General features: G+C 38.4%; 1 protein-coding gene across 5 annotated transcripts in view; it reads right to left on the bottom strand.

Moving 5' to 3' along the window:
* LRP1B (LDL receptor related protein 1B) overlaps positions 1-25,928 on the bottom strand; it is a 1,302,041-nt gene that overhangs the window by 75,012 nt on the left and 1,201,101 nt on the right. For 4 of the 5 annotated variants that reach the window (XM_050969143.1, XM_050969139.1, XM_050969140.1 and 1 more), the window contains 5 exons: positions 21,638-21,861; positions 21,217-21,323; positions 12,767-12,883; positions 9,196-9,369; positions 6,893-7,018 (listed from right to left, as the gene is read on the bottom strand). In XM_050969143.1, the coding sequence (XP_050825100.1) occupies positions 6,893-7,018; positions 9,196-9,369; positions 12,767-12,883; positions 21,217-21,323; positions 21,638-21,861 (748 nt within the window). Of the gene's footprint in view, positions 1-29; positions 404-6,892; positions 7,019-9,195; positions 9,370-12,766; positions 12,884-21,216; positions 21,324-21,637; positions 21,862-25,928 lie in introns of those variants that run through there. The other variant, XM_050969142.1, reaches the window with a different exon arrangement.

Genomic DNA, 25,928 nt, shown 5'->3' with positions numbered 1-25,928 from the left:
CTGACACAGCCTATCTGCAAGCTGCAAGCACAACTTTTCCTTTGAAGACTGTTGAATCCACTTCACAAATTGAACTTTTTTGGTTTAAAAAAGTTCCTGTTAGCCTGCTCTGCCATCTTAAAGAGAGAAGGGGGAGTTATGTGTAAGAATTTTCTGCGTGATCTCAGAGAAAAACAGAATTGTATTTTACAAGCCAAAGTGAAAGAGAAGGCCAGGAAAGGTGGCAAACTGAGGCAAAAAACAAACAAACAAAAAACTGTTGACAGTACTTGAACTTATATTACCAGTTCCAGTGGTATATTCTCCTTTTAAAATACAACTTGTATGCTTCAAACCAGTAGAATCTTTCAAAACAGAAGTAGCTTTATAAGTATGCTCACTGTGTTGTTTGTTACATGAAAAGCTGAAAGTATGAAAGAAAACACAAATATGGCACAGATTGAACATTTGGAACTGAATCTTTGCAGTTTTCCTGAAACTTTTCGTCCAGTCAAGAGAGCACAAATATACTGTATTTTAAATCTAACTGTTAAATGTTCAAATTGGGAATATGGAATTCATGTAAAATTTCCATTATTAGTGTTTATTCAGAGGGAAGTGCTACATACAACTTTCTTCCAGTGCATATCTCTGTATTGAAATTTAAACTTTCATTTTCCTAGCACATTTTCAGTTTCCTTGTGCTATACAGTATACATTTAGACATAATAAACATAATTAGTGCAAATCCAACACTCTGTCTGGAAACTAAAGCAATGCTCAATCTATCTGAAAACTACAGCTTACCTCCAAAACAGAAAAACAGGTCTGCTTTTGTCAATACATAAATTAGAAACAAAGCTGTACTCTATCAATTATAATTAACTACTCGAGAGATCAGCTGAACACTTCTCCAAGCGTAAAAAAGAACTGGATATGAAATGTTTTTGATTTATTTATGAAAATACTAGATATAATAGATTAGTATTCTGAATGTAACAGATACCAGCTTAAAAAGATAGCTGATTGTAAAGCGCTGTAAAGATCCCAAATATACGCTTTTCAATTATAGGATAATTAATTAGCAATAAGGAGAAATGTGCAATATGCATTCAGTTTGTACACAAATCTATTGAGGAGTCAGTGTTCAGAATTCAGTGTACAGTGTTTATAAAGAAAAAACAGAGAGATCAATGGATCCATGCTATTATGACATATCAATGCTAATAACTGCTATGTAGAATTTCATGAAAAAAACAAAACCCAATGAGGCACAGCTTGAGTAATAACATCTTTTTTGACAATTTCTGGGGTGAAATGAATGAAAACAAACACAAATTGTGCAAAGCCACAATCTCGAGGACAAAACAGTAGAGTACTTCACATTAGCCATACAAAAGCTTGTAGAAATGAGGTCTGATCAGCTGAAATGAGGGAGTGTCATTTGTTTAGAGTAACCATACAGACTCAGCCAGCACTTCTCAGCCAGAAGGAGGTCTTGAAACATTCATTCCCCATAAACAAATAGAATAATTCACATTGCTTTAGGTGCATTGATGGCTGTAGATAACCAGCCCATTTTTACTATGGTGAACTTGTGTTTTTGGTAGTCCATTAAATTACTGAAACTTCATTAGCTCCTTTCCTGCATGTTCATATTACACCTGATAATAATCATCTAAGTGCTGTACAATAAACCAACAGTCAGACTGGATAGTAGTATCATTGGAATTATGCTATACTTAAACATCACAGTGTGGTTATGCTTTTTGATACATGTAATTACTATGAATTCAGATAACTGGAAAGTTCGCTACATCACTAAAAACAATTACCATACCAATTTAATGTAGTTAGTATACCTGACTTCTAATAGTGTATATATTAAGAACACCACCAAAATGGTAATAATAAGTAATTCAGTCATGTGGTTAACTATTCAGTTGTATAAATTAACGGTCCCTGATCAACCCAAGTACTCAGGCACCTAAGTCTAAGTCTCAGATGTAGGTGTCTAAGTCCCAGTTTTGGGCTCCAGTGCAATCCACAGAAATCCCGTTGAACTCTCTAGGTGCCTACAGTCGGTTGCCACCCATGTGTTCAAGGTAAAAGTTCTCTCAGCACCTATGTTTCCATCTCTGAGCATGCTCACTGCTGCCTCAATCCCAGGTGTCTGGATACCTATTTCCCACCTAAGTCCCAGAGCAATTTATGAACCAGGAGAAGATAGGTATTCGGCTGCGTAAGTCAAGTGTAGGCCCTATCTGGTACGTGCAGAAGCCACCTACTGGATCAGGTCCCATTCAAACTCTGCTCATGCTGGTGGTGCTGCCTCCCACATTATAACTTTTAGCCCAGTAGTTTGGGATGTGGGAGACTCAGATTCAATTCTTCTCTCTGCCTGATAGGATGAAGGTATTTGAACACAGGTGGCCTATCTTTCAGGGGAATGTTCTAACCAATGACCTATGGATAGTCTCATGTAGGGGTCCCTCAGACTCTCCTGTTTAAGGTGTTCACTTTAGAGAAATAGAGATTGGAGCAGGGGGACTGGACCCTGAGTCTCCCACCTCCCAGGTGGATGTCTTAACTACTGGGCTACTGAATCATTTTCACATGCTCTCTCTGGCCCAATGACTGATCCACTGTGAATAAATACTAAATATTTATTGGACCAGAGAAAGAGAGAGAAAGAGAATGACTGTTATTCATTTTAGCTGGAGACAGTTTTGGAAAGAAAAAAACAACCACCTTGTTTGACAGTCTCTTAAGTGGTATCAGACAGTGATAACCATTTTTTTTTGGGAGGGGGGAAGGGGAAGAGGTAAAGAATTTTATTGAGATGGCCTGGAGCTGGTATTGTTGCTCTTGTTAAAACTTCAATCTTGTTTCACCTCAGGGGGTATTAGGGATTCATCTGGAGCCAGCAGATGGCAATATCATCTGGGTCATTCTCTCTGGCCTGGTCTGGTCAGGACATCTCTCAGGATTAAGACAACAAAGACCCAGAGTCCCAAGCAGCCTAACTAGAAGTGCCAGATGAAGACCTTTTCAGCCATGAAAAAAACAGATTTCAAAAGCTACTTCAGAGTATTTTAGCCATATCAAAACAGATCACAGATATACATATGGGAATCCTTAGTTACGTTCTGTGTATTTCAGATGCAATTTAAGCTGCCACCTTAAATGGGCAAAAGAAAACACTCAAAAAAATATCCAAAACTAGAGAACCTAAATTGAAATCAGAGTACAAAGAAACAGTTACTCAGCAATTTATAAAGAAATTATAGATAGTGCAACTGTGGGCAGTTATTTGAAGCAACTGATCCCTCAAAAGTCTCCAGTTAGTGAAAATTCAGTGAACAGGGCACTTCTCCATATCTATCTAAAACCATTATGCTGTAGACAGCCCAAATAGATTTGTGGAAACACAACTCAGACTTCAAATATTTGTCCCATGACAATATCTTTCCTAGCAGCTCAGTTGTTCAGTAAAGTATATTCTCTCAGTTGTTCAGTTAAGTTGGGTTAATTACTGAAACTACAGATGCAGGTTACTCCCAGACACCAAAGGAAGAATAAAATTCCGTTAAGGTAATTTGTCAATACTTAAATTTCAATATTAAATATAATGTTAAGTCCTTCTATGTTTATCTTTTAGAAATATTGAAATGAATCAGCTGAGCACTATTGGATCTGCCCAGCACGATTCTGCTGCTGCTTTTCTGGCTCCTGACTTAAGAATGAGAGGTAGCCCGAAGTAGAACATATTGTGTCAACTTGGAAAACAGTATGATGCCTGGAGGAGCAATGAAGATAGCAGTTTTTAGTGGTTGTTCAGGATGACTGCTCTGGGGTTGTCTATGTGTGGTTTGGTCCATTTTGGTTTAACAGTAACAGGACTCATGTATATAGTGTAGGTAAGAATGCATACAGAGTATAAACAAACATTTTACAATGTATTTGGCTATATCAGTTCCCATCCAACAAGACAAAATGAGCTGTTGTACGGCTACAACATGGACCACATCTTACCCAGCGGCAACAGTATTTAAGCACATATTTTTTATACCAACCATATAGCATAATGTAGTAAATATAAGAGATAACACTAATGTAGCTGCATGGCTATGACCTATTTTACATGCCTTGTACTCTATCTAAACAAAGAGATGAATTAGTTAGATATATACTGTAGCCTGTGTGCTGTTGTTTTACCCTTACTGTTAGTACATGTAGTTTTCTTGAACAGGAACTAACCCACTGTTAAATAGGATAGTTTTACTGATTTCACTTTATAAACACTTCTAAATCACTATATTAGTTTGGCTTTTCAATACTTGGTAGAATAAATTTGAAATTGTGTGACTTAATATCAAAATTTCTATTTGGGTGATTTGGTAACTGGTGAACTCCCTCAAATTCTAGATCCTTTATATTAACAGAACTAGAATTACAAATATTAAAAATTCTGCTACTCGCATATTTTGATTTCTCAGATTCACAGTAAATCCTAATCTGTGATTGCTGAATCCCAAAAGCTTTCAAGATTCTGATCATTTTGTTAAGGACTCAAAAGTTCGAATTTTATCAACCTTCTGAATTCCTTGCATGTGCTAACACAGGGCTTAATTCTCAGGAAAACAAGTTTCTTGTGCCATTTTTGATACTTGCTTCTTCAGGTTGGGCCTAATATACCATGAGAATAACTTTTACTTTAATATTTTAGCACTCTCTTCTATACAGTGAGAGTACTGTTCATCTTGTCTGTGAAACAGTTATCAAAACAGTATTACTCAAAAAATGCAATTCTTCAGAAGAATACAATTTCTATTCTAAATTTTTAAAGAGGGAATTCTGACTAGGGAGGAGAGATTATAAATACACTTGGCTACTTTTTCTCTGCATTCATGGGCAGATAATGTTTTATAAATAACTCATATTCAATGGATAAACAATAATTTTACAAGTGACATACTTTCTTTTCCTAGAATCTAACAGGAACACAGGAATTACCATATAAGCAAATCCACTTTTTTGTAGTCTAGATGAAATTACTATTAAGTGGGTGCACAACTGGCTGAAACACTGTACTCAAAGATTAGTTATCAATGGTTCACTGTCAGACTGGGAGGACACAGCTTGTGGGACCCCATAGGGGCCAGTCCTGGATCATTTAATATTCAAAATTTTTTTAACGACTTGAATACTGGAACAGAGAGTACATTCATAATATTTGCAGATGACACCAAACTGAGAGAAGCTGCAAAAACATTGGAAGAGAAGATTAGAATTCAAAACAGCCTTGACAAATTGGAGACTTGATTGGAAATCCACAAGAGGAAATTCAATAAAGGTAAGTGCAAGGTACTTCATTTTGTAAGGAAAAATCAAATGCACAACTACAAAGTGGGGAATAACTGTTTAGGTGGTAGCACTGCTGAAAAGGATCTGGGGATTATAGTGCACCACAAATTGAATATGAGTTATCAGCGTGATGCAGTTGTAAAAAGGCTGATATTCCCAAGTATACTAGCAGAAATGTTGTATGTAAGAGAAAAGAGGTAATTAATCCCCACTGTACTCAGCATTGGTGAGGTCTCAGGTCACACATCCAATTCTGGGCATCATGCCTTGGAAAAGATGTGGACAAACTGGAGAGAGTCCACAGAAGAACAACAAAAATAAGAAAGGTTTAGAAAACCTGGCCTGTGAGGAAAAGTTTAAAAAAACTGGGCATGTTTAGTCTTCAGAAAAGAACACTGAGGAGGAAGCTAGATAACAGTCTTCTAATATGTTAAGTTATGTTACAAAGAAGACAATGATCAATTGTTCTTCATGCCCGCTGGAGATACGGCAGGAAGTATTTGGCTTAATCTGCCACATGGGAGATTTAGATTAGCTATTAGGAAGAAACTTTCTAACTATAAGGCTAGTCAAGATCTGGAACACGCTTCCAAGGGAGGTTGTGGAATCCCCATCACTGGAGGTTTTAAAGAACTGGTTAGATCAGGGGTAGGCAACCTATGGCACGTGTGCCGAAGGCGGCAAGCAAGCTGATTTTCAGTGGCACTCACGCTGCCTGGGTCCTGGCCACTGGTCTGGGGGGCTCTGCATTTTAATTTAATTTTAAATGAAGCTTCTTAAACATTTTAGAAACCTTATTTACTTTACATACAACAATAGTTTAGTTATATATTATAGACTTATAGAAAGAGACCTTCTAAAAACACTAAAATGTATTAATGGCAAGCGAAACCTTAAATCAGAGTGAATAAATGAAGACTCGGCACACCACTTCTGAAAGGTTGCCAACCCCTGGGTTAGATAAACACTTGCCAGGGATGGTCTAAGTTTACTTGGTCCTGCCTCAGAGCAGAGGGCTGGACTTGTTGACATCTCACGGTTCCATCCAGCCCTACATATCTATGATTCTCTAACACTGTTTTCAGTTTTATTTGCTATGTCTTCCTTTATATATGCTATTGCTTTTTTACCACTGCTGGATTCTGAGCAGAGGTGTTCTTTGAGCTAGCCACACGAATGGTCTTTTAGGCTTTTTTTGGGAGTGATTAACAGTTAACTGAGAATCCAGCAATGCTTTTGAGTAGTTCAAATTATTCTTTATAATGTATATTACCTTTCATTTGTCAACAATGAATATAATCTCCCATCTTACTGTTCCCTCATCTAGGCTTGGTAAATCTTTTGTTTGAGCAACGTAAATAGTTTTTTGTCATCTCCAAATTTTGCTACTCTACTATTCACTTTCTATTCCAGTTCATTACTAAATATATTGTACAACATCACAGTGTTTTGGAACACTTGTCTATTAGCCTTTTGCCAGGACATAAACACTGATCATTATTCTTATTTCTTGTGTTCAATCTGTTAACCAATGTCTAATACCCACCTGAAAGACTCAGATCACTGCATGTTCCATTGATCAGAGATTTCCCTTCTGGACATGCACAAGCTGCACCAGAAGGGTTGAGTAAACAGAGAAACTCGCATGTCAAGTCCAAGCAAGGATTAGGTGCTGTTTAAGGGTGGGGAAAAACAAACAAACAAAACATGTTAAAATTTTGCAGTTACATTGTTTCCAGGAACAGAACTAATAAAGAACCATGTATGCAAAATTCTACTCTAATTTACACACTGTGAAATCCCCACTGAAATTTAGCTGCTGTAGGAAGTAGTGTTGGAAATTCAGTACATTATCCCACTGAATAAATACTGAACCAATATCCCAGTATGTTTTTATATGACGTGCTTAGGAGTGCTGGCTTTAGAATGAAATGCAAAACTGGTGCCTTCACTGCTTCTGCAATTTTTATGGAACCTTTTGCCAGGGTTAGTCTTAGGCTATTTTTTGTGGTTTTCCCCTACATAAACTTAACCAATTCATTGTAAACAAAAAGGGTGGCTCTAGGAAGTTCTAAGCAAGTTTGTATGTGAGATCCCCTTTTATTTTTCCTCCCAATACCACCACATATCTTTACCTACCCAATTCCTTGGTACCCCCAATCCTTCATGATTCCAGTCTCTTTTAGTCCACCCCCTGGCTACTGCTGTTGCTCGTGTGGGGTGGGAGGGGGAGAGGATGGAGGAGAGAGGAGAACAGATGCTGATTTAGAATATTTGGGATACTACCTCAGGCTAACTCCAGACTGCTCCTGATGTGCTCTGTTATGAGAGTGGACACCATATGCAAGTTGTCTACATGGAAGTGAGTCCTTATTGAACCTCTTCCCCTTGTAGCTTAAGGCTCTACTGGCAACTCAAGGGAGGAGTAATTCCATTGCAGGAAGCTGTTTAGGAAGGTTTTCTTGGTGGTTCTAGCACCATCAGTGCAGGTGAGTAACCCTCCTTCAGTCCCTGAAGTACTAAAGTGCCAAGAGTTGCAGATCTCAACATCCAGCTCCGTTTTTGTAGGAGGAGGATGTTCATATAAGTATTCTGGTGAAAATCCAATTTCTCTTGAAGTTTCAGTTGACTACCATATTATTCATTTAGTATCCTATAATGAGTTAGAGTGTTTCTATTTTGGGCATTGTTAACAAGCTGCTGGGTTTTTATGTCAGCGATGGGTACAGAACTGTATATAGTATGTAGATTAATATCCTTTAGGATAAAAAGTGTTCAAAATGTAAACAGGTACTAGCAGGAAAGATTGAATGTTTAAATGAGTTTTGGTGATGGACTGGGTTGAGCTTATAGAAACAGCTGAGAAACAAAAAAGGTAGAAATGGACCCTTGTCACAAAATTTGCACCTGAAATCAGAACCAAAACCCAACTTTCTCAGAGTTTGAATTGCAGGTTGATTTTAATTCTGCTATTGGAAATTAGAAATAGACTAAAGTTACAGAGCTGGGCTCTGGAGTTGATGTTCCCTGAAATTTACTGACTTAGGGGCTTGGATTTGCTGTTATGGTTTAAGCCCATCATCTGTACCAATTTGGGAAATTATTTTCAGCCTACCTAAAATTTTCTTGTGAAGTTTCATTTTGATACAGTATTCTTTTTGCTTTCTGAAAAGTAGCAATGTTAAATTGTACCATCATAGAAATGTAGGGCTGAAAGAGTCCTCAAAGGTGACCTAGTCCATCCACCTATGCTGTGGTATGATTAAGTATACCTAGACCACCCTAACAGATGTTTGCCTAACCTGTCCTTAAAAATCTCCAATGGCAGGGACTCCACAACCTCCCTAGGTAACCTTTTTCAGTGCTTAATGCAAATTGTTGCTTTCCTCTGAAGTGTTTTCCAGAATGATCTGTTTTGCAAAGTTTTCAGGGAAGAAAGGCGCTTATAAATGTAAAATATTTTTGGCATGTTACAGTGGGAATTCATAATTTTGGTAAAAAAAGAAGTCAAAATAACTTTAATTACATTGTATAATTTTTTAAATTATATTTTCATCGCTGGAATCATCAGTATTATGAAAAAGCCTATTGATTGTGACTGGAAATATTTTTTGGCCAGTGGTCTGTTGACTTTTTTGCTGAATCTGTAGACAAGCTGAGTGGAGTGGTTTCATGAATTGAATAATATACAATTTATGTTGTTACATGAAAATATCTCAATTACTCATTACAAATGGGAATATGAACAAATCTGTTCTTTTGTATGTTCAGCCTCAGTACTATACATTTACAAATTTTTAATTAATTTATTTTTCTAAATATCTATTTTAAACTATTAAGTTTACTCACAATCTATTTGCTTGTAGCGATGGAAAATCAAGGCACTTTTTGTTTTATCAACATCCAAATTCAGATATTCTACAGAACCCGAGCCAAATTTTTGTACTCTAAATGCACTAGTTTTAGGACCTGCTCCATAGATGTAATCTTCAAAAATGTCAATTCTATGAGGATGCAGCAACCCTTAAAGAAAGAAAGGAGGAAAAAAAGTCATATTAAAATATTGATAGTCTTCATTTTAGTACTAACAAGTTAAATCATTCTAGTTGAAATCTAAAAGGTACTATTACTAAGGCTATGTCTAAACTACAGAACTTATCCTGGCACAGCTTATGCTGATAGATGTACCAGTGTTAACTATGCTGACAAAAGCACTCTTCTGTCTGCCTAGCTGCATCTATACTGGGGATTTTGTTGGTATAGCTCTGTCACTGGGGGTGGATGGTAGGTGGTATTTTCATTCCCCTGACCCAAATAGCTATGCTGGTATAAGTTTTAAGTGAAGGCTGAGCCTAACATACAAACAGTCCTGACAACATCAACAAGAACCACCTAACTTTTAAATTGGAAGAAACTAGCTAAGTCATATTATATGGAAACTACATTTTGTAGTTTGGTAAAAAAAAAATTTTCCCCTAAATGTGAGTTAGACCAGTCTAGTCATGAAAATTCTCAGAAGACCTATAGTTCTGGATAATGCAATCATACATATCTGAAATACTCTAATGGTATCTTACAGAAATAGGTGAAATTAAAAATGTGTATGCTTGACAATGTGTGCAAGGGTAAAACTTATCTGATAAAGAATTTCTCCAGTAGTCTTTTCTATTGTTTTAACATTTTCTTGTCAGATATATTCCTTTTTATTTATTTATACTATCTTTAATTTAATCTGTAGCTGCAGTAAATTGATACAACTTGAGGATGCCAAAACCTCCAAGTTTAACTACAGATTCATACATTTCAAGCTAGAATGCACCATTAGATGATGTAGGCTGACATATTATAAAATACAGGGCATAGAATTTCACCCAGTTGTCCCTGTAATGTGCCCAGTAATGTGCGTTTGAATAAAGAATATTTTCTAGAAAGGCATCTTGTCCTGTTTTGAAGACCTCAAGAGATAGAGAATCTGTCAGAAACTTGGATGGAGATGGTCATGCCTAGTGGTCGGAGCTGAAATTAGGTGTTTAGGTGGGGTTGGAGCAAGAGTGGAGCAGGACGAACAGCCTTCCAAGGGCAGTAGTGGGGGCAAAAGACATATCTGGCTTTAAGATTAAGCTTGATAACTTTATGGAGGGGATGGCATGATGGGATAGCCTAATTTTGGCAATTAATTGATCTTTGATTATTAGCAGGTAAATATGCCCAGTGGTCTGTGATGGGATGTTAGATGGGGTGGGATCTGAGTTACTGCAGATAACTCTTTCCTGGGTGCTGACTGGCGAGTCTTGCCCACATGCTCAGGGTTTAACTGATCGCCATATTTGGGGTCGGGAAGGAATTTTCCTCTGGGGAAGATTGGCAGAGACCCTGGAGGTTTTTCGCCTTCCTCTGCAGAGTGGGGCATGCATCACTTGCTGGAGGATTCTCTGCACCTTGAGGTCTTTAAACCATGATTTGAGGACTTCAATAACTCAGACATAGGTTAGGGGTTTGTTACAGGAGTGGGTGGGTGAGATTCTGTGGCTTGCATTGTGCAGGAGATCAGACTAAATGATCATAATGGTCCCTTCTGACTTTAAGTCTATGAGTCTATGAGGGCGGTGGTAAGAGCAGGGCAGGACTAGGAACAGGATTAGGGCAAGGTTGGAGCAGACTAAGGCCTCGGAAGTCTGTTACTATTGTCAGGCAGGAGAGAGTTCCAAGTCCTGGAATTACATTAAGCAGATTTAGCTGCTGTTTCTCCTATGGGATTTATGTACCTGGTTTGAGAGTCACATGACCAATTCCTAGCTTGTGGATTGGCTGGAGCCTACCACAGGAGTTACTCATCACCATACAGAATCCACCAATTCCCCTAGTAGTTGGTTCCAATGGCTGAACATACTCATTGTTAAAAATCTGTGACTTAGTTTTAATTTGAATTTGTTTGGCTTCCAGCCATTGGTTCCTGCTATGCCTTTCTCCACTGAAGAGCCTTTTAGTTAGTGCTTAATTTGTAATGAAAGAGGTGCCAGGGATCAAGCAATTTTTTAACAATCATAACGGATGCAATTAGCGGTGGAGGTGCCAGACCTATAAGCTGCCAAGGCTAGAGGTGCTGGGGTTTAGCCTTGGCAAGCCCTGGCACAAATTAAGCACTGTCTTTAGTACTTGGCATTTTGTCCTCATTAAATTACTTATACTCCCTAATCAAGTCACAACTTGATCTTCTTTTTGATAAGTTAAACAGACTGAGCTTCTTCAATCTCTCAGCATAAGGCCTTTTTTTTCCAGCCCCAGAATACCTTTTTAGGTATCTTTCTGCACCCTTTTTAATTTTTTAATATTCTTTTTCAAATGTGGACACTAGAACTGGATATAGCCATCCAGTACTGGTCTCTCCAAAGCTGTATACAGAAGAAAAATCATGTCCCTATTCGAACTCACTACTCCCCTGTTGATGCAGCCACAAATTAGCCCTTTGTGCCACAACATTACATTGGGAGCTCACATTGAGTTGTCTTTCCACTATGATGCTTAAATTATTTTCAGAATCACTGCCTTCCAGGACATAGACCCCATGCTGGAGATATGGTCAGCATTCTTTGCTCCTAGACTTTGACCTTACAGTTGGTTGTATTAAAACATATTTTGTTTGAATGGGTCCATCATACAGAAGCATCTGGCTCACTTGGTATGACTTCCATATCATTATTTACCACTCTGCCAATCTTTGTGTCATCTGCAAACTTCATCCATTTCCATATCATTGATATAAATATTTATATCAATATATTTAGAACTGATGAACCTTGTGGAACCTCACTAGAAACACACTGATTCCATGATGATTCACCACTCACAACTACTTTTTGAGCTCTGTCAATCAGTTCTTAATCCATTGAATATGTGTTTTATTGATGTTGTGTAATTATAGGTTTTTTTAAAATCAGAATGCAAAGATATATTACATATATGCAGTTACCTTTATTAGCCTATTTTCTGTTGCTTAACATTAATTATATTCCCATGCTTTAATTTTTTATTGTCTGATTTCCACATCAGCTTTTCCATTATTTTGCTAAATGGTCTACAATTACTCTACATTGCATTCTATTGCACAGAAATCCTAACAGCTGAAAGCTCTAGCTTGACTTATTCAGCATACTGTGAATTACTCATCTAGGCTGCAGTAGTCTGGATGCAGGCCCACATCTGTAGCCATATGGAGCGCCTATAAACTCTAACAAGGTGTCCCTGCACTTAGTCAATGCTGGGATTGGAGCTTTACAAATTCACTGCACTACAATAATCTCTAATGGCAACAGAACTAATATTCACTGTATTGCTAGATGGAAATACCACCAATATTGAGATAATTTCTGTTGAATTAACAGTTCTTTCAAAGTATGTGTCATAGAAAAACGCTGCATACCTTGTTTACTGCTCACAGATACTACTGAATCAGAGCCATCAAAAAGAACACTGCCAATAACAGATAATTCAAAATCAGCCCAGAACAAACGCTGACTGAACTGATCAACCACAAGACCTGCCAAAAAAAGAGAGTGCTTACATTTACAATCAAGTATAAAAATATAACAGTATAAAATATACCATAGCTTTTTGTAGATTATAGACTTCCCCGTCCCTCATTTCCTGGAAGGCATTCCAGTTCTACATAGATGAGTGCAATGTAGGAATCTGAAGAGAATAGATAAGTAAGGTTTCTGCTCAATCCTTAAATTCAGGCTGAGTGAACCAGTTCCTTTTAATTTCTTTAATTTCCTTCCCACTGGTTATTTCCTTTTCAACACCCAAACTCAGTCAGGTGGAAAGATACCACATCTCTTTTATTTCCTATACATATAGGCCCTGATTCAGTGCCTTCATGGAGCCCAACTGACTACAGTAGAGCTCCATACAGGCGTGAGTGTGCTCAGATGTGCACAGTGAATTGTAGGATCAGAGTGTTCATGTTCAGGGTGATTTTGCAAATCTATGTATCCTGCCATACGGAAGTATTTTCTTTTGACATCAGATTTGCATAATACCAGTACTTTACATATTATAAGAATTAAAACAGAAATGTTATGTTTCTTTGTTTTAGTTTATATAGACTAAGTATTTAAACAATGATATTCAGATATCCAAAATAAAACAGAGATACATTATACCTAACCAGCCTCTAGGCAACGACTTTATAGTTAAATCAAGCAGACAATGCTCTACTAATTATTATATTTACTATTTTGTGTTCTGTTAAAAGCTTCTGTCTGCCTAAAAGTGAACTAATGCTCTGCTGTTAAGGTTGCAGTTCTATAAGAATGGAAGAAACTGTTTTCCCCCTATTCATATAACAAGTGTAAATCAAAGTTATACATAGCAACAAAAACATTGTTAAAATAGTAAATTAATCAACTACTAATGGGAAGAGGAAGTTGGATGAAGTTTTATTCTGTATAATCATGAAATAGGTATGTGTTTTAAAAAAAAAAAAAGCCTGAAGGCTGGGCATACAAAATTCAGTTGAAATGAACTCAAAAATAAAATCAGAGCCCACACTAGCTTTGTGAATGTACAGCTGAACAGAATAATTTCTTGTAATAGATAATACATAAAAGCCTTATGATAAATGATATTTAGAGTCTGGAATTGTAGAAATAGTCGTCAGTCTCTAGCTTGGATTTATTCTAAAAGCTTTCAATAAAATAAATTTTTAAATTAAAATTTTAACAAACGCATAATATATACTCATTTTGTCTTTCAGAAGTAAATTTCTGAAGTTAGCATAAAGTGAAAGGAGTCATTATTTTGTATATTTTATATTTAAAGATATGGCGACACCATGTGAGTGCCAATATCCAGTCTCATGCTCACTCTTATCTGGAATTGGAAAGTCATATTTGGGAATAAATTTAGGAGCAGTAGGACATGTATTTTCAATAAAGTCTCACATTTTCTCTAATCAGGAACAGAAAAGCCTTACTTGAGAAGAAAGATAGAATCCATAGGAAAAGAAAGGCCTATTTTTAGCAGGCTGAGAAAACAGAAACAGTAAAAAATTAAATATGTTGAAAATATATAAAAATATATTTTTTTAAAAATTGCACAACCCTAGGGAATTTTATTTTTTATCAGTAAGCTATGGAAGAATGGACTAATTTTTGCAACAAAAAGCAAGAAGCTTCATGTGTTAATTTTCACTTTCCTGAGCCCTTTAAGGATTCTGAAGTCTGGTTAAATGCTTATCTGAAATTTTTCTAAACCTAATATAGCTAGAAGTAAATATTATGAAAAGAGGATCTTTTGCAGTCCTGTTTGTGGTCAAGTCAGACATAAAACAGCACCTGCATTGTTCAGATCAGTAGACCATGATATAAAGATGATTTATAATAGATTAACAGTAACTTGTTTCAGTCTAAACATTGAGAAATGAGGGAGGAGGGGGCTTGAACAGACTAAGGGAGGTATAGAAGTGTATTTTGTTATTTAATTATGTTCATTTCATTCTGTATTTTGGCATTTTCTATTTTGAGCTTTCTGTACGTAGCCTTAACACTGCATAACTCAGATGATCTTGATTGTTACTTTTCTTGTTAAGCTTATAGTTTTTCTGTTAAATACCTGGAGAACAATACATTAAGTTGTCATTTTAACATCTCTCTTTTTTGTATGTTTATTAAAATAAATGGATTTTAAAGTTTAACACAGTATTCATGAAACTAACTACAGATAGACTGAGATGGGTCAGATAATAACTTTTACTGGGCCAACTTCTGTTGGTGAAAGAGGCAAGCTTTCGAGCTACACAGAGCTCTTCTTTGGGTCTGGGAAATGTACCAAGAGTTTCTTAATTAAACGCACTGTGGAACAGATTGTCTCTGCAAACAGTGCGAACTATAATAGACTGTAAGGCTACATATACATTTTTTTAGATCTGATTTATAGATAGATTTGTTGTGTGCTTGCTTGCTTGAAGATCGTTTTGCGGCTTTTTTAAGGACTGAGTGCCGAGCCACGTGGCCTACTAGGCTAGGCTGAGAGCTTACTAATGAGGCTCCAGCCTGCTATCCTTTGATCCCTAACCCTGTTATGATCCCTTGATAAATGGGAGGGCTAACTAAGGGAGAACAGGAGCAACAAACGGGAGTTTTATGAGACAGTTTAGCAAGGGCAAGAGGCAGATACAGCTAACAAACAGACACTAAACTTATATCAATAACCCCCTTCTCTCCCCACCTACCCCCACAAAACACCTGCAAGAATAAGAATAACACACACAAAAGTCCAGTAGCAGAGTGGGGGCTATCCAATTTATTGCACTAAATGCAGCATGTACGATTATCCACCTTGCATGTGGGTGATATTTGTGAGTATGCGGTGCAAGCAGCTCATCAGACACAGTATGGTTTCAAGGCAAGAGTAGCTGAACTGGAGGAGCTAAGGGACACAGATAGGTACTTAGAGGAGACTTTCAGGGACACAGTAGAGTGATCCCACCCCAACTCTGATTCATCAGTGTGTTGAGGAGGATAAAAGTCACAGGGAAGGAAACAAAACTGGAGTGGAGGGAAGCAATCCAATAGATTCCTTCCTTCTAGATGACATCATGGTACCCTCTTGCACTGAAGATACCCCTCCTAGGGAGGGAACCCCAGTTATTAGGAACATGGGGTATTTGTTTATTAGAAATATAGATAACTGGGTTTGTGATGACCAGGAGAACTGCATGATAAATTGTCTGCCAGGTACGAAGGTTGCAGATCTCATGAAATATTTAGACAGACTTATGTGCAGTACAGAGGAAGAGTTGGGTTTGTGGAACAAATGACATAGGAAAAGGAGGAGACAGGTCCTGGAGACCAAATGTAGGCTACTAGGTAAGAGATTAACGTCCAGAACCTTCCTGGTAGTATTTTCTGAAATGCTTCCAGTTCCACATGCAGGGCCAGAAAGATAGGCAGAACTGCAGTGTCTCAATGGATGGATGAGACAATGGTGTAGGGAGGAGGCTTAAACGTTTATTAGGAACTGGGGAACCTTTGGGGAAAGTACAACCCTATACAGGAAGGATGGGCTCTGTCTAAAGCAAAATAGAACCAGACTGCTAGCATGTGACATTAAAAAGTTTGTAGAGGATTTTTTAAACTAAGGACTCAAAAAAAGCCGACAGGTGTGGAAAAGTACACCGTTCACACCAAGTCAACCCTTATGAATGAATTTATGAAAGGGGAACTCTATATCCTAGTAAAGAGTATAGGAAAAAAGTTGGTAAAGTATAGGTGGGAGCTAGTAAGGAGCAAACATAAGTGACTCCCATTTAAATATAACGCATAAAGGCAAGCAACTGAATATAGACAAAATGTACAAGTGCTTATATACAAATGCTAGATGTCTAAATACTAAGATGGGTGAACTAGATTGCTTGGCATTAAATAAGGATATTGATATAAAAGGCACCACCAAAAGTTGGTGGAATGAGGATAATCAATGGGGCCTGGTAATACCAGGGTACTAAATACATAGAAATGACCATAGGTCATGCTGGTGGGGGAGTGGAACTAAATGTGAAAAAAAACAGAGTCAAATAAAGTAAAAATATTAAATGAATCAAACTGTACTATAAAATCTCTATGGATAGAAATTCCACATTTGAAAAATAAGAGTATAGCAGTACTAATATACTGCTGATCACCTGACCAGGAGGGTGATGGCGATTGTGAAATGCCTCAGGGAGATTAGAAAAGCTACAAAGGCAGTAAACACAACAGTTATGAGGGATTTCAACAATCCTCATATTGACTGGTTATATGTCATCTTAGAAAGGGATGCAGACACAAAATTTCTAGACACAATAAATGACTGCTTCTTCGAGTAGCTTGTCTTGATTTAGTCCTAAGTGGAGTACAGGATTTTGTCCGAGAGGTGAATATAACTGATCTGCTTGGTAATAGTGACAATAGTGTAATTAAATACAACATCCTTCTGGGAGGAAATTGCCAAAGAAACCCGTTGCAGTAGATTTAACTTCAAAAATGAGGAAGCTAGTTAAACAGAAATTAAAAGGAACAGTCACAAGGGTAAAATATCTGCAAACGATATACAGACCTTTTAAAAACACAATAATAGAGGCTCAAACTAAATGAATACCCCAAATTAAAAAAAAAAACCAGTAAAAGAACCAAAAGAATGCCAACATGACTAAACAGCAGAGTAAAAGAGTCTGTACAGGCAAAGAGACATCCTTTAATAATTGGAACCCAAATCCCAGTGAGGGAAATAGAAAGGAATATAAACTCTGGAAAGTCAAGTGTAAAAGTGTAAGAAGGCAGGCCAAGAAAGAATTTGAAGAGCAACTAGTTAACAACACAAAAACTAACAGCAATTTTATTTTAAGTGCATCAGAGATAAGAAGCCTGCTAAACAGTCATTTGGGCCACCGGACGGTCAAGCTGCTAAAACAATGAGGAATCTGGTGGTACCTTAAAGACTAACAGATTTATTTGGACATAAGCTTCTGTGGGTAAAAAACCCATTTCTTCGGATGCATTGAATGACAATTACAGATACAGGAATATATATAGTGACATGTGAAAAGAAGAGAGTTACCTTACAAGTGGAGAACCAGTGTTGGCAAGGCGAATTCAGTCAGGGTGGATGTGGCCCACTCCCAATAACTGATGAGGAGGTGTCAATACCAAGAGAGGGAAAATTGCTTTTGTAGTGACCCAACCACTTCCAGCCCCTATTCAAGCCCAGATTAATGGTGTTAAGTTTGCAAATGAATTGTAGCTCTGCAGTTTCTCTTTGAAGTCTCAGAGTGAAGTTTTTTTGTTGAAGTATGGCTACTTTTAAATCTGTTATTGACTGTCCAGGGAGATTGAAGTGTTCTCCTACTGGCTTTTCTATGTTACTATTTCTAATGTCTGATTTGTGTCCATTTATTCTTTTACGTAGAGACTGTCTGGTTTGGCTTATGTACATGGCAGAGGGGCATTGCTGGCATATGATGGCATATATCACATTAACAGAACACCACTGGCCATCACATACAGGCCTCAGCTAAAACCTCTCCAGAATATCATCAGCTATCTACAACCTACCCTGAAAAATGATCCCTCACTCTCACAGGCCAGTCCTCACTTACAGACAGCCCCTCAACCTGAGGCAAATACTTACCGGCAACTACACCACAGAAACACAAACCCAGGAACCAAACCCTGTTGCCTAGTCTGTCCTTGTATCTACTCTGGCGACACCATCAGAGGACTCAACAACATCAGCCACACCATCAGGGGCTCATTCATCTGCACATCTACTAATGTGATATATGCCATCATGTGCCAGCAATTCCCCTCTGCCATGTACATTGGCCAAACCGGACTACAGGATATGAGGGAAGGTCCTCTCATGCATCAGTAACTTCTTAAAAGATATGAAAGAAATTGTAGGAATAAATGGTCAGTTTTTACAATGGAGAGAGGTAAACAGTGGGATCCCCCAAGGATCTGTACTGGGACCTGTGCTGTTCAACATATTCATAAATGGTTGCAAAAGTGGGGGAACAGTGAGGTGGCAAAATTTTCAGATAATTTTGCAGTATACAAGTACTCAAAATAGTTAAGTCCAAAGGTGACTGGGAAGAGTTACAAAGGGATCTCAGAAAACTAGATGAGTGGGCAAGAAAACTGCAGAAGAAATTCAGTGTTGATAAAGGAAAAGTAATTGACTTCTGTGATGAGATAACTGGCTCTGTCGCTGACAGGAAAGCAGTGGATGTGTTATTCCTTGATTTTAACAAAGCTTTTGATACGATCTCCCACAGTATTCTTGCTGGCAAGTTAAAGAAATATGGGCTGGATGAATGGACTATAAGGTGGATAGAAAGCTGGATAGATCATCAGGCTCAAAGGGTAGTGAGAAATGGCTCCAGGTCTAGTTGCAGCCGGTTTCAAGCAGACTGCCCCAAGGGTTGGTCCTGGGGCTGGTTTTGTTCAATATCTTCACTAATGATCTGGAGGATGGCGTGGACTGCACCCTCAGCAAGTTTGCAGATGACACTAAACTGGGAGGAATGGTAGAAATGCTGGAGGGTAGGAATAGGATACAGAGGGACCTAGACAAATTAGAGGATTGGGCCAAAAGAGATCTAATGAGGTTCAACAAGGACAAATGCAGAGTCCTGCACTTAGGATGGAAGAATCCCATGCACTGCTACAGACTAGGAACCGAATGGCTAGGCAGCAGTTCTGCAGAAAAGGACCTCAGGGTTACAGTGGATGAGAAGCTGGACATGAGTCAACAGTGTGCCCTTGTTGCCAAGAAGGCTAACGGCATTTTGGGCTGTATAAGTAGGGGCATTGCCAGCAGATCAAGGGACGCGATCTTTCCCCTCTATTCTACATTGGTGAGGCCTCATCTGGAGTACTGTGTCCAGTTTTGGGCCTCACACTACAAGAAGGATGTGGAAAAATTGGAAAGAGTCCAGCGGATGGCAACAAAAATGATTAGGGGGCTGGAGCACATGACTTATGAGGAGAGGGTGAGGGAACTGGGATTGCTTAGACTGCAGAAGAGAAGAATGAGGCGGGATTTGATAGCTGCTTTCAACTACTTGAAAGGGGGTTCCAAAGAGGATGGATCTAGACTGTTCTCAGTGGTAGCAGATGACAGAACAAGGAGTAATGGTCTCAAGTTGCAGTGGGGGAGGTTTAGATTGGATATTAGGAAAAACTTTTTCACTAAGAGGGTGGTGAAGCACTGGAATGAGTTACCTAGGGAGGTAGTAGAATCTCCTTCCTTAGAGGTTTTTAAAGTCAGGCATGACAAAGCCCTGGCTAGGATGATTTAGTTGGGGATTGGTTCTGCTTTGAGAAGGGGGTGGACTAGATGACCTCCTGAGGTCTGTGATTCTATGAATGCACACTGGAAAACATAATCCCAACTATCCAAACAAAATTATGGGGTCTAAATTAGCTGTTGCCACTCAAGAAAGAAATCTTGCAGTCATTGTGGATAGTTCTCTGAAAACATCAGTTTAATGTGCAGCAGCAGGCAAAAAGCTAACATAATGTTAGGAACCATTAGGAAATGGATAGATAATAAGACAGAAAATATCATAATGGCATTATATAAATCCATGGTATGCCCACACCTTGAATAATGTGTATAGTTCTGGTAGTTTCATCTCAAAAAAGATATATTAGATTTATAAAAAGTACAGCTAAGGGCAACAGAAATGATCAAGGATATGGAACAGCTTCCATATGAGGAAAGATTAAAAACACTAGCACTGTTCACCTTGGAAACAAGATGACTATATGATAGAGGCCTATAAAATCATTGATGGTATGGAGAAAGTGCATATGTGAAGAATTATTTACCTCTTCACATAAAGCAACAGCTAGGGGTTCACTCAAGGAAATTAATAGGCAGCAGGTTTAAAACAAAAGGAAGTATGTCTTCACACAACACACAGTCAACTTGTTCTGTAGTGAAGGGAATGTTGAGAAGGCCAAAAGTATAACTGGGTACAAAAAATTATATAAGTTCACGTGTATGGGTTCATTAATGGCTATTAGCCAAGACGGTCAGGGATGAAACTCTATCCTCTTGGTGTCCCTAAATCTCCAAATGGCAAAAGTTAGGACTGAACAGCAGGGGGTGGATGACTCAAAATTGCCCTTTTCTGTTCATTCTCCTCTATCTATATATATAGTTATTTGGTATTATCTTATAAAGTTACTGTGTTAAGCTTGAGATGGGTAGCCGTGTTAGTCTGGATCTGTATATTATAGAATTTTTTAGGACTGCAAAATTGGAATTGAGCTAAGAAATCCACACAAGGCTACCTTTTAATGGGGAATTTGAAATGCCATGTACCTGTAGGTCTTTGTAAATTCTTCTGTACCAATATCCTTCTTAGAGTACCATCCATAGCTGCTTCTTCTATGTGAGAGTGGTCCCCAATGACTGTCCAATACATCATCCTAAAAATATCAAACATAAAATTGTTGCCATGAATTTGCATATGTTAATATCTTAAACTTACTTTTTTTCGAATGATCTTGAGATATTAAACAGACATTATATTATTGTAAGTCTCACAAAACACTTGAGAGATGAGGAACATTAACCTCATTTTGCAGATGGATAAACTGAAGCAGAGAGGCTAAATAACTTAACCAAATTTATACATTTGTAGACATTACTATTCAGTAAGTAAGCTTTGCTCAAACTTCTTGTATGTCTGTTATTTATAAAATAGAATACAACACAATAAAATGCAACAGAAACAACGTACCCCTTTTTAGGATTTACAGCAATTGCATATGGTTCTCCTGCCGTATTTGTAAGCAACCTTGTACAGTTTGGTCCATTCAACTGTCCTACATTGATGGAGTATCTTAAACTTGTCCAGTGAGTTGTATAATAACTGAACCAATGCATTCTAGAATGATCAGTCCAGTAAATATTTCCAGCAATCCAGTCAACAGCAATATCTCTGGGTCTTTTGAATTCAGGACACTAGAAGGAGCAAATTTTAAAGTCGTAATTATGAAATTTACCTTTTACAGTAGACAGTCACATATTTTTTCTGTTCGTTAACAGATCCATTATTTTATAACATAAATCTTGTAAAACTTTTTTAATTACTTAAATACAAATAAATTCATACCTTTGAAATACAAAGGAGGAAGGCAACAAAATGATCAAAGATTTAGAAGGATTTAGAAAACCTGACCTATGGAAAAAACTGGGCTGGCTTAATCTTCAGAAAAGGGGAAAGGGAGGGACCTGATAACAGTCTTCAAGCATGTTAAGGGCTGTTATAAAGAGGACAATAGAACTATGATTAATTGTTCTCCATGTCCACTGAAGGTAGGACAAGAAGTAATGGACTTAATCTGCAGCAAGGGAAAAGCTTTCTAACTATCAGGATAGTTAGGATGTGGCTTTCAAGATAGGTTGTGGAATCCCTGGCTCTACAAGTTTTTAAGAACAGGTTGGACAAACATCCATCAGGCATGGTCTAGGTTAGTTGGTCCTGCTTCAGTGTGGAGGGCTGGACTTGACTTCTCAAGGTCCCTTCCAGACCTACATTTCTATGATTCTGCACATTTATATGATGTGTGTTTGCCTGGTTATAATACTGAGCTACAGAATCACTTACAATTGTCTGGGTACAAGTGTACAAACTGTGGGTTGAATACTCAAAAATATTTAGTAACATAGAAAGGTTTCTCCAGTTGGTAATGTCCATCAGCAGGTTGGTTTCATAATACCGTGTCACGTGGAAGAGCAATTTCAACAAATTTTTTTTGAACTTCTGATTGAGGCTATTACCATTGTACTTGCTAAGGGCACTAGCATGTGCTAAGATGTGGATCATCAAAATCAACAATATTATTCAAAGGATGGAGCTACTGGTATTGAAGTAAACAAAATGATACTGGTTGTAATTCTAAAGGGCTGGAGGAAGATGGTTTGATATTAGCCAACTATGATAGGGGTCGGACTCTATCCTGGGAGACCCTCTCCTGAGTAGAGATGTCCGATGGGGGCCAGGAGAGAGAAAGACAAAGCAGCCACAGGGAGTGGAGCAGACTCCAGTGGTAAGACCTGATAAAAGGGCAGGATCCAGACTACAGGGAGAGCACTGTGGAAGGTGTTCAGAGGAAGAACAACAAATGGAACTTAAGAGGCATGTAAAGGCCAAGTCTGAAGAGGATGGAATTCAGTTTATGTTTATACTTTTGGTTTGCAATTTAATGAGGGATTTCAGGGGAGAACCATGCAAGTCTGAGAAGAGGGTGAGCCTGGAGAGGTTGTGAGGAGAAGGCCTGGTAGAAGGCTATGGCAAGAAGAAGCCCAGGGAGGTAGCGGGGGCAGGTCAGAACAGACAAACCTTGCCTGCTTACTACAAAGCCCTGGGCTGTAATCCAAAAATAGAGTGGGAGGCGTGATTCCCTGACCACCCACTGCTGAGGTGGCATGAGGCCCAAGAAGGGAATAAGGATAGTGGAGAGCTCTGAGAGAAGGGTTTGAAGAACACAGAGCCCAGAGTTAGGGCCAAAGACCTTTTTGTAAGGACATCTGAACTTTTATTTGTTGGACTTTGTTACCCCGAAAAGGGTAGGTCTAAATTGTGACCTGGTCAGAGAGCTGAATTATGGAAAGAGAGGCCACTGAGCAGCCAGAGCAACCAATAGCAAGCGTACTAGAGAGAAGAGAGTTTTGTTATGCTACAATGAGCCACAAGGGGACATGCCTGCAGTAAATCCATCACAGAAGTATAGCCCTGGGGTCCGAAGCAAAGCTTGTAGGGGAGAGCTGCTGCTGAAAAAAACAGTCTTGAATGGAGTTCTAAAACATGGCTGTTCCGGACTCTGCCAAGGATAAGTACAATCTTATTATGTAATGAATGGCATAAATTCTGTTCATTCTGGTTGGTTCTGCAGTCTTGGAATATAGCAGAAAGGATATTTTTTAGCACTGCTTCTCTTCTTTAGCTGATTGACAAGTTGCTTACTGACATCAGCCATTTAAACTGTACATCTATACACATTATACTAGCTGATATTCATGAGAGGATTTGTCTAAAGCAAGTTTTGTGGCTATTGGAGGACCGAGACATCATGGAATATAACTCCACTGAATCACACTTTTAAGTGTTTCACAGAAATAAACAGCATAGTTTCAAAACTATTGGGTTAGAATTAAGAATCTTAAATAACTGAATACATTTTTATAACTCTGAGTTGTAATGCATCTATTATAATTTCATGGCGACAATTATGGCTCTGACATTATAAGGTGCTCCCAGGTGGAGCAGATTGCAGGATCAGAACTTAAAGAAAAAATAAAATGAAGTTTGGGAAATACAGTTATGAAAAATTTAATTCTCATATTTGTCAGAACTCCTATAGAAAGTTGTACATTTTGCAAGCCAGGATTGTGTCATTGTTTTCTCTAATAGAAAGAGGCAAATAATCTGAGATTTAGGGCTTCACACATATTCAAATGTGTGTTTGTCTTTTTCTATAAAATAGTATTAAACTATTTTAGAAGGAAATGTCTATATTTTTTCAAACATGGTGACAAAATACTACAAAGGAGAGGAAAATCTTATAATAATTTCTTTGCCTCAGGTGTCAGAGTCCTATAATAGCAGAAAGACATGTACAGGACTTTATTTTTTTAAATAAAATTAAGGTCAGTTCAATTTCTAAACAATATAATAAGGACTGCATGAGGAATTAAAATAGTTCATTGTATGTAAATCCTTAGTCCTGCAAAAATACCATGGGATCCTTTATGTTCTAAAGACTGACAGGATCGTAACTTTCTATTTAAATGAAGATTAAAGAAGCAAACTCAGTCACAGCACACACTAAACAGTGTTGCTTTGAAAACAGTGTCAGAGTAAGATTGAAAAAGTCTAAACAAATATATCATATGGCACTCCTGTATTAGAAAAGGGGGCTACTGGCATTGTATACTGAAAAAAATACAGAAAAGAAATGAATTTATTTAAAAATTGGGAGTATTTGCAGGCTAGTTCTACTTGTTAGTGTTTTGCTATTATTATTATTAATTACCCAACAGTAGCACCGAGGCCTTCATTCCAAGCAAAAAATCATTTTTGAGACAAATCATTCCAAGCAAAAAATAAAATATGGATATTTGCCAAAATTTTTAATTAAATTATATTTTGCAGGCACTTCTTTTAATACTAATTTATACTCTGTAATCTGATCTGCGCTGACAAACCCCTTTGCCCAGTGAGAGCTCCACTGACTTCACTGGACAACATACAGACTTAATGATCTGCTTGCATGCATCGTATTTGGGCCTAGTATTCTTTTGAATAATACCTCAGACATCAGGGAAAAAAAACCTGTGGCTCCTTTAGGGTTGCTTCCCTTCTTCTGAGCGCTCAGCCAGAGCCGGCTTTAGGCTGATTCCCCGGAATCAGGTCCCACATCTACGTCTAAGAGGGCCTCATGCCTTAGGAGCCTTTTTAATTTGTTAATTTTTTTACTCACCCGGCGGCAGTCCGCTCCAGGTCTTCAGCGGCACAGGGTCTGCTCTGGGTCTTCGGCAGCATTTTGGCAGCAGGGGGTCCATCAGTGCCGCGAAAGACCCAGAGCAGACCCCTCGCCGCCGAAGTGCCACTGAAGCCCCGGACTGCCGCCGAGTATTCGAATCAGGCCCTGCAGTTCATAAAGCCGGCCCTGCACTCAGCCTTCTTGTGGGCTTGAGGGGGTTGATTGGATGAATGACAGGATAAAGCATAAGCCTAATGGCTCCTGTGTACCCACCACTGAGGGCTTTAACCCCTCCCTCTATCCAGGCCAGGGCTGGCTCCAGGCATCAGCGAAGGAAGCAGGTGCCTGGGGCGGCCAACAGAAAGGGGCGGCACTCCATCCGTTATTAGGGCGGCAAGTCCAGGTCTTCGGCTGCAATTCGGCAGTGGGTCTTTCATTCCCCTTATTTTTTTCCCCTTCCCACCCCCGTTTGGGCAGCAAAAAAGCTGGAGCCAGCCTTGATCCAGGCTGCCATTCTGTGCTGAGAAGAAAAGCTGTCCCCGT

This window comes from Gopherus flavomarginatus, chromosome 10 (assembly GCF_025201925.1).
Source record: "Gopherus flavomarginatus isolate rGopFla2 chromosome 10, rGopFla2.mat.asm, whole genome shotgun sequence".
NCBI classification, from domain to species: Eukaryota; Metazoa; Chordata; order Testudines; family Testudinidae; genus Gopherus; species Gopherus flavomarginatus.
This window is presented reverse-complemented; position numbering and strand designations above follow the sequence as displayed.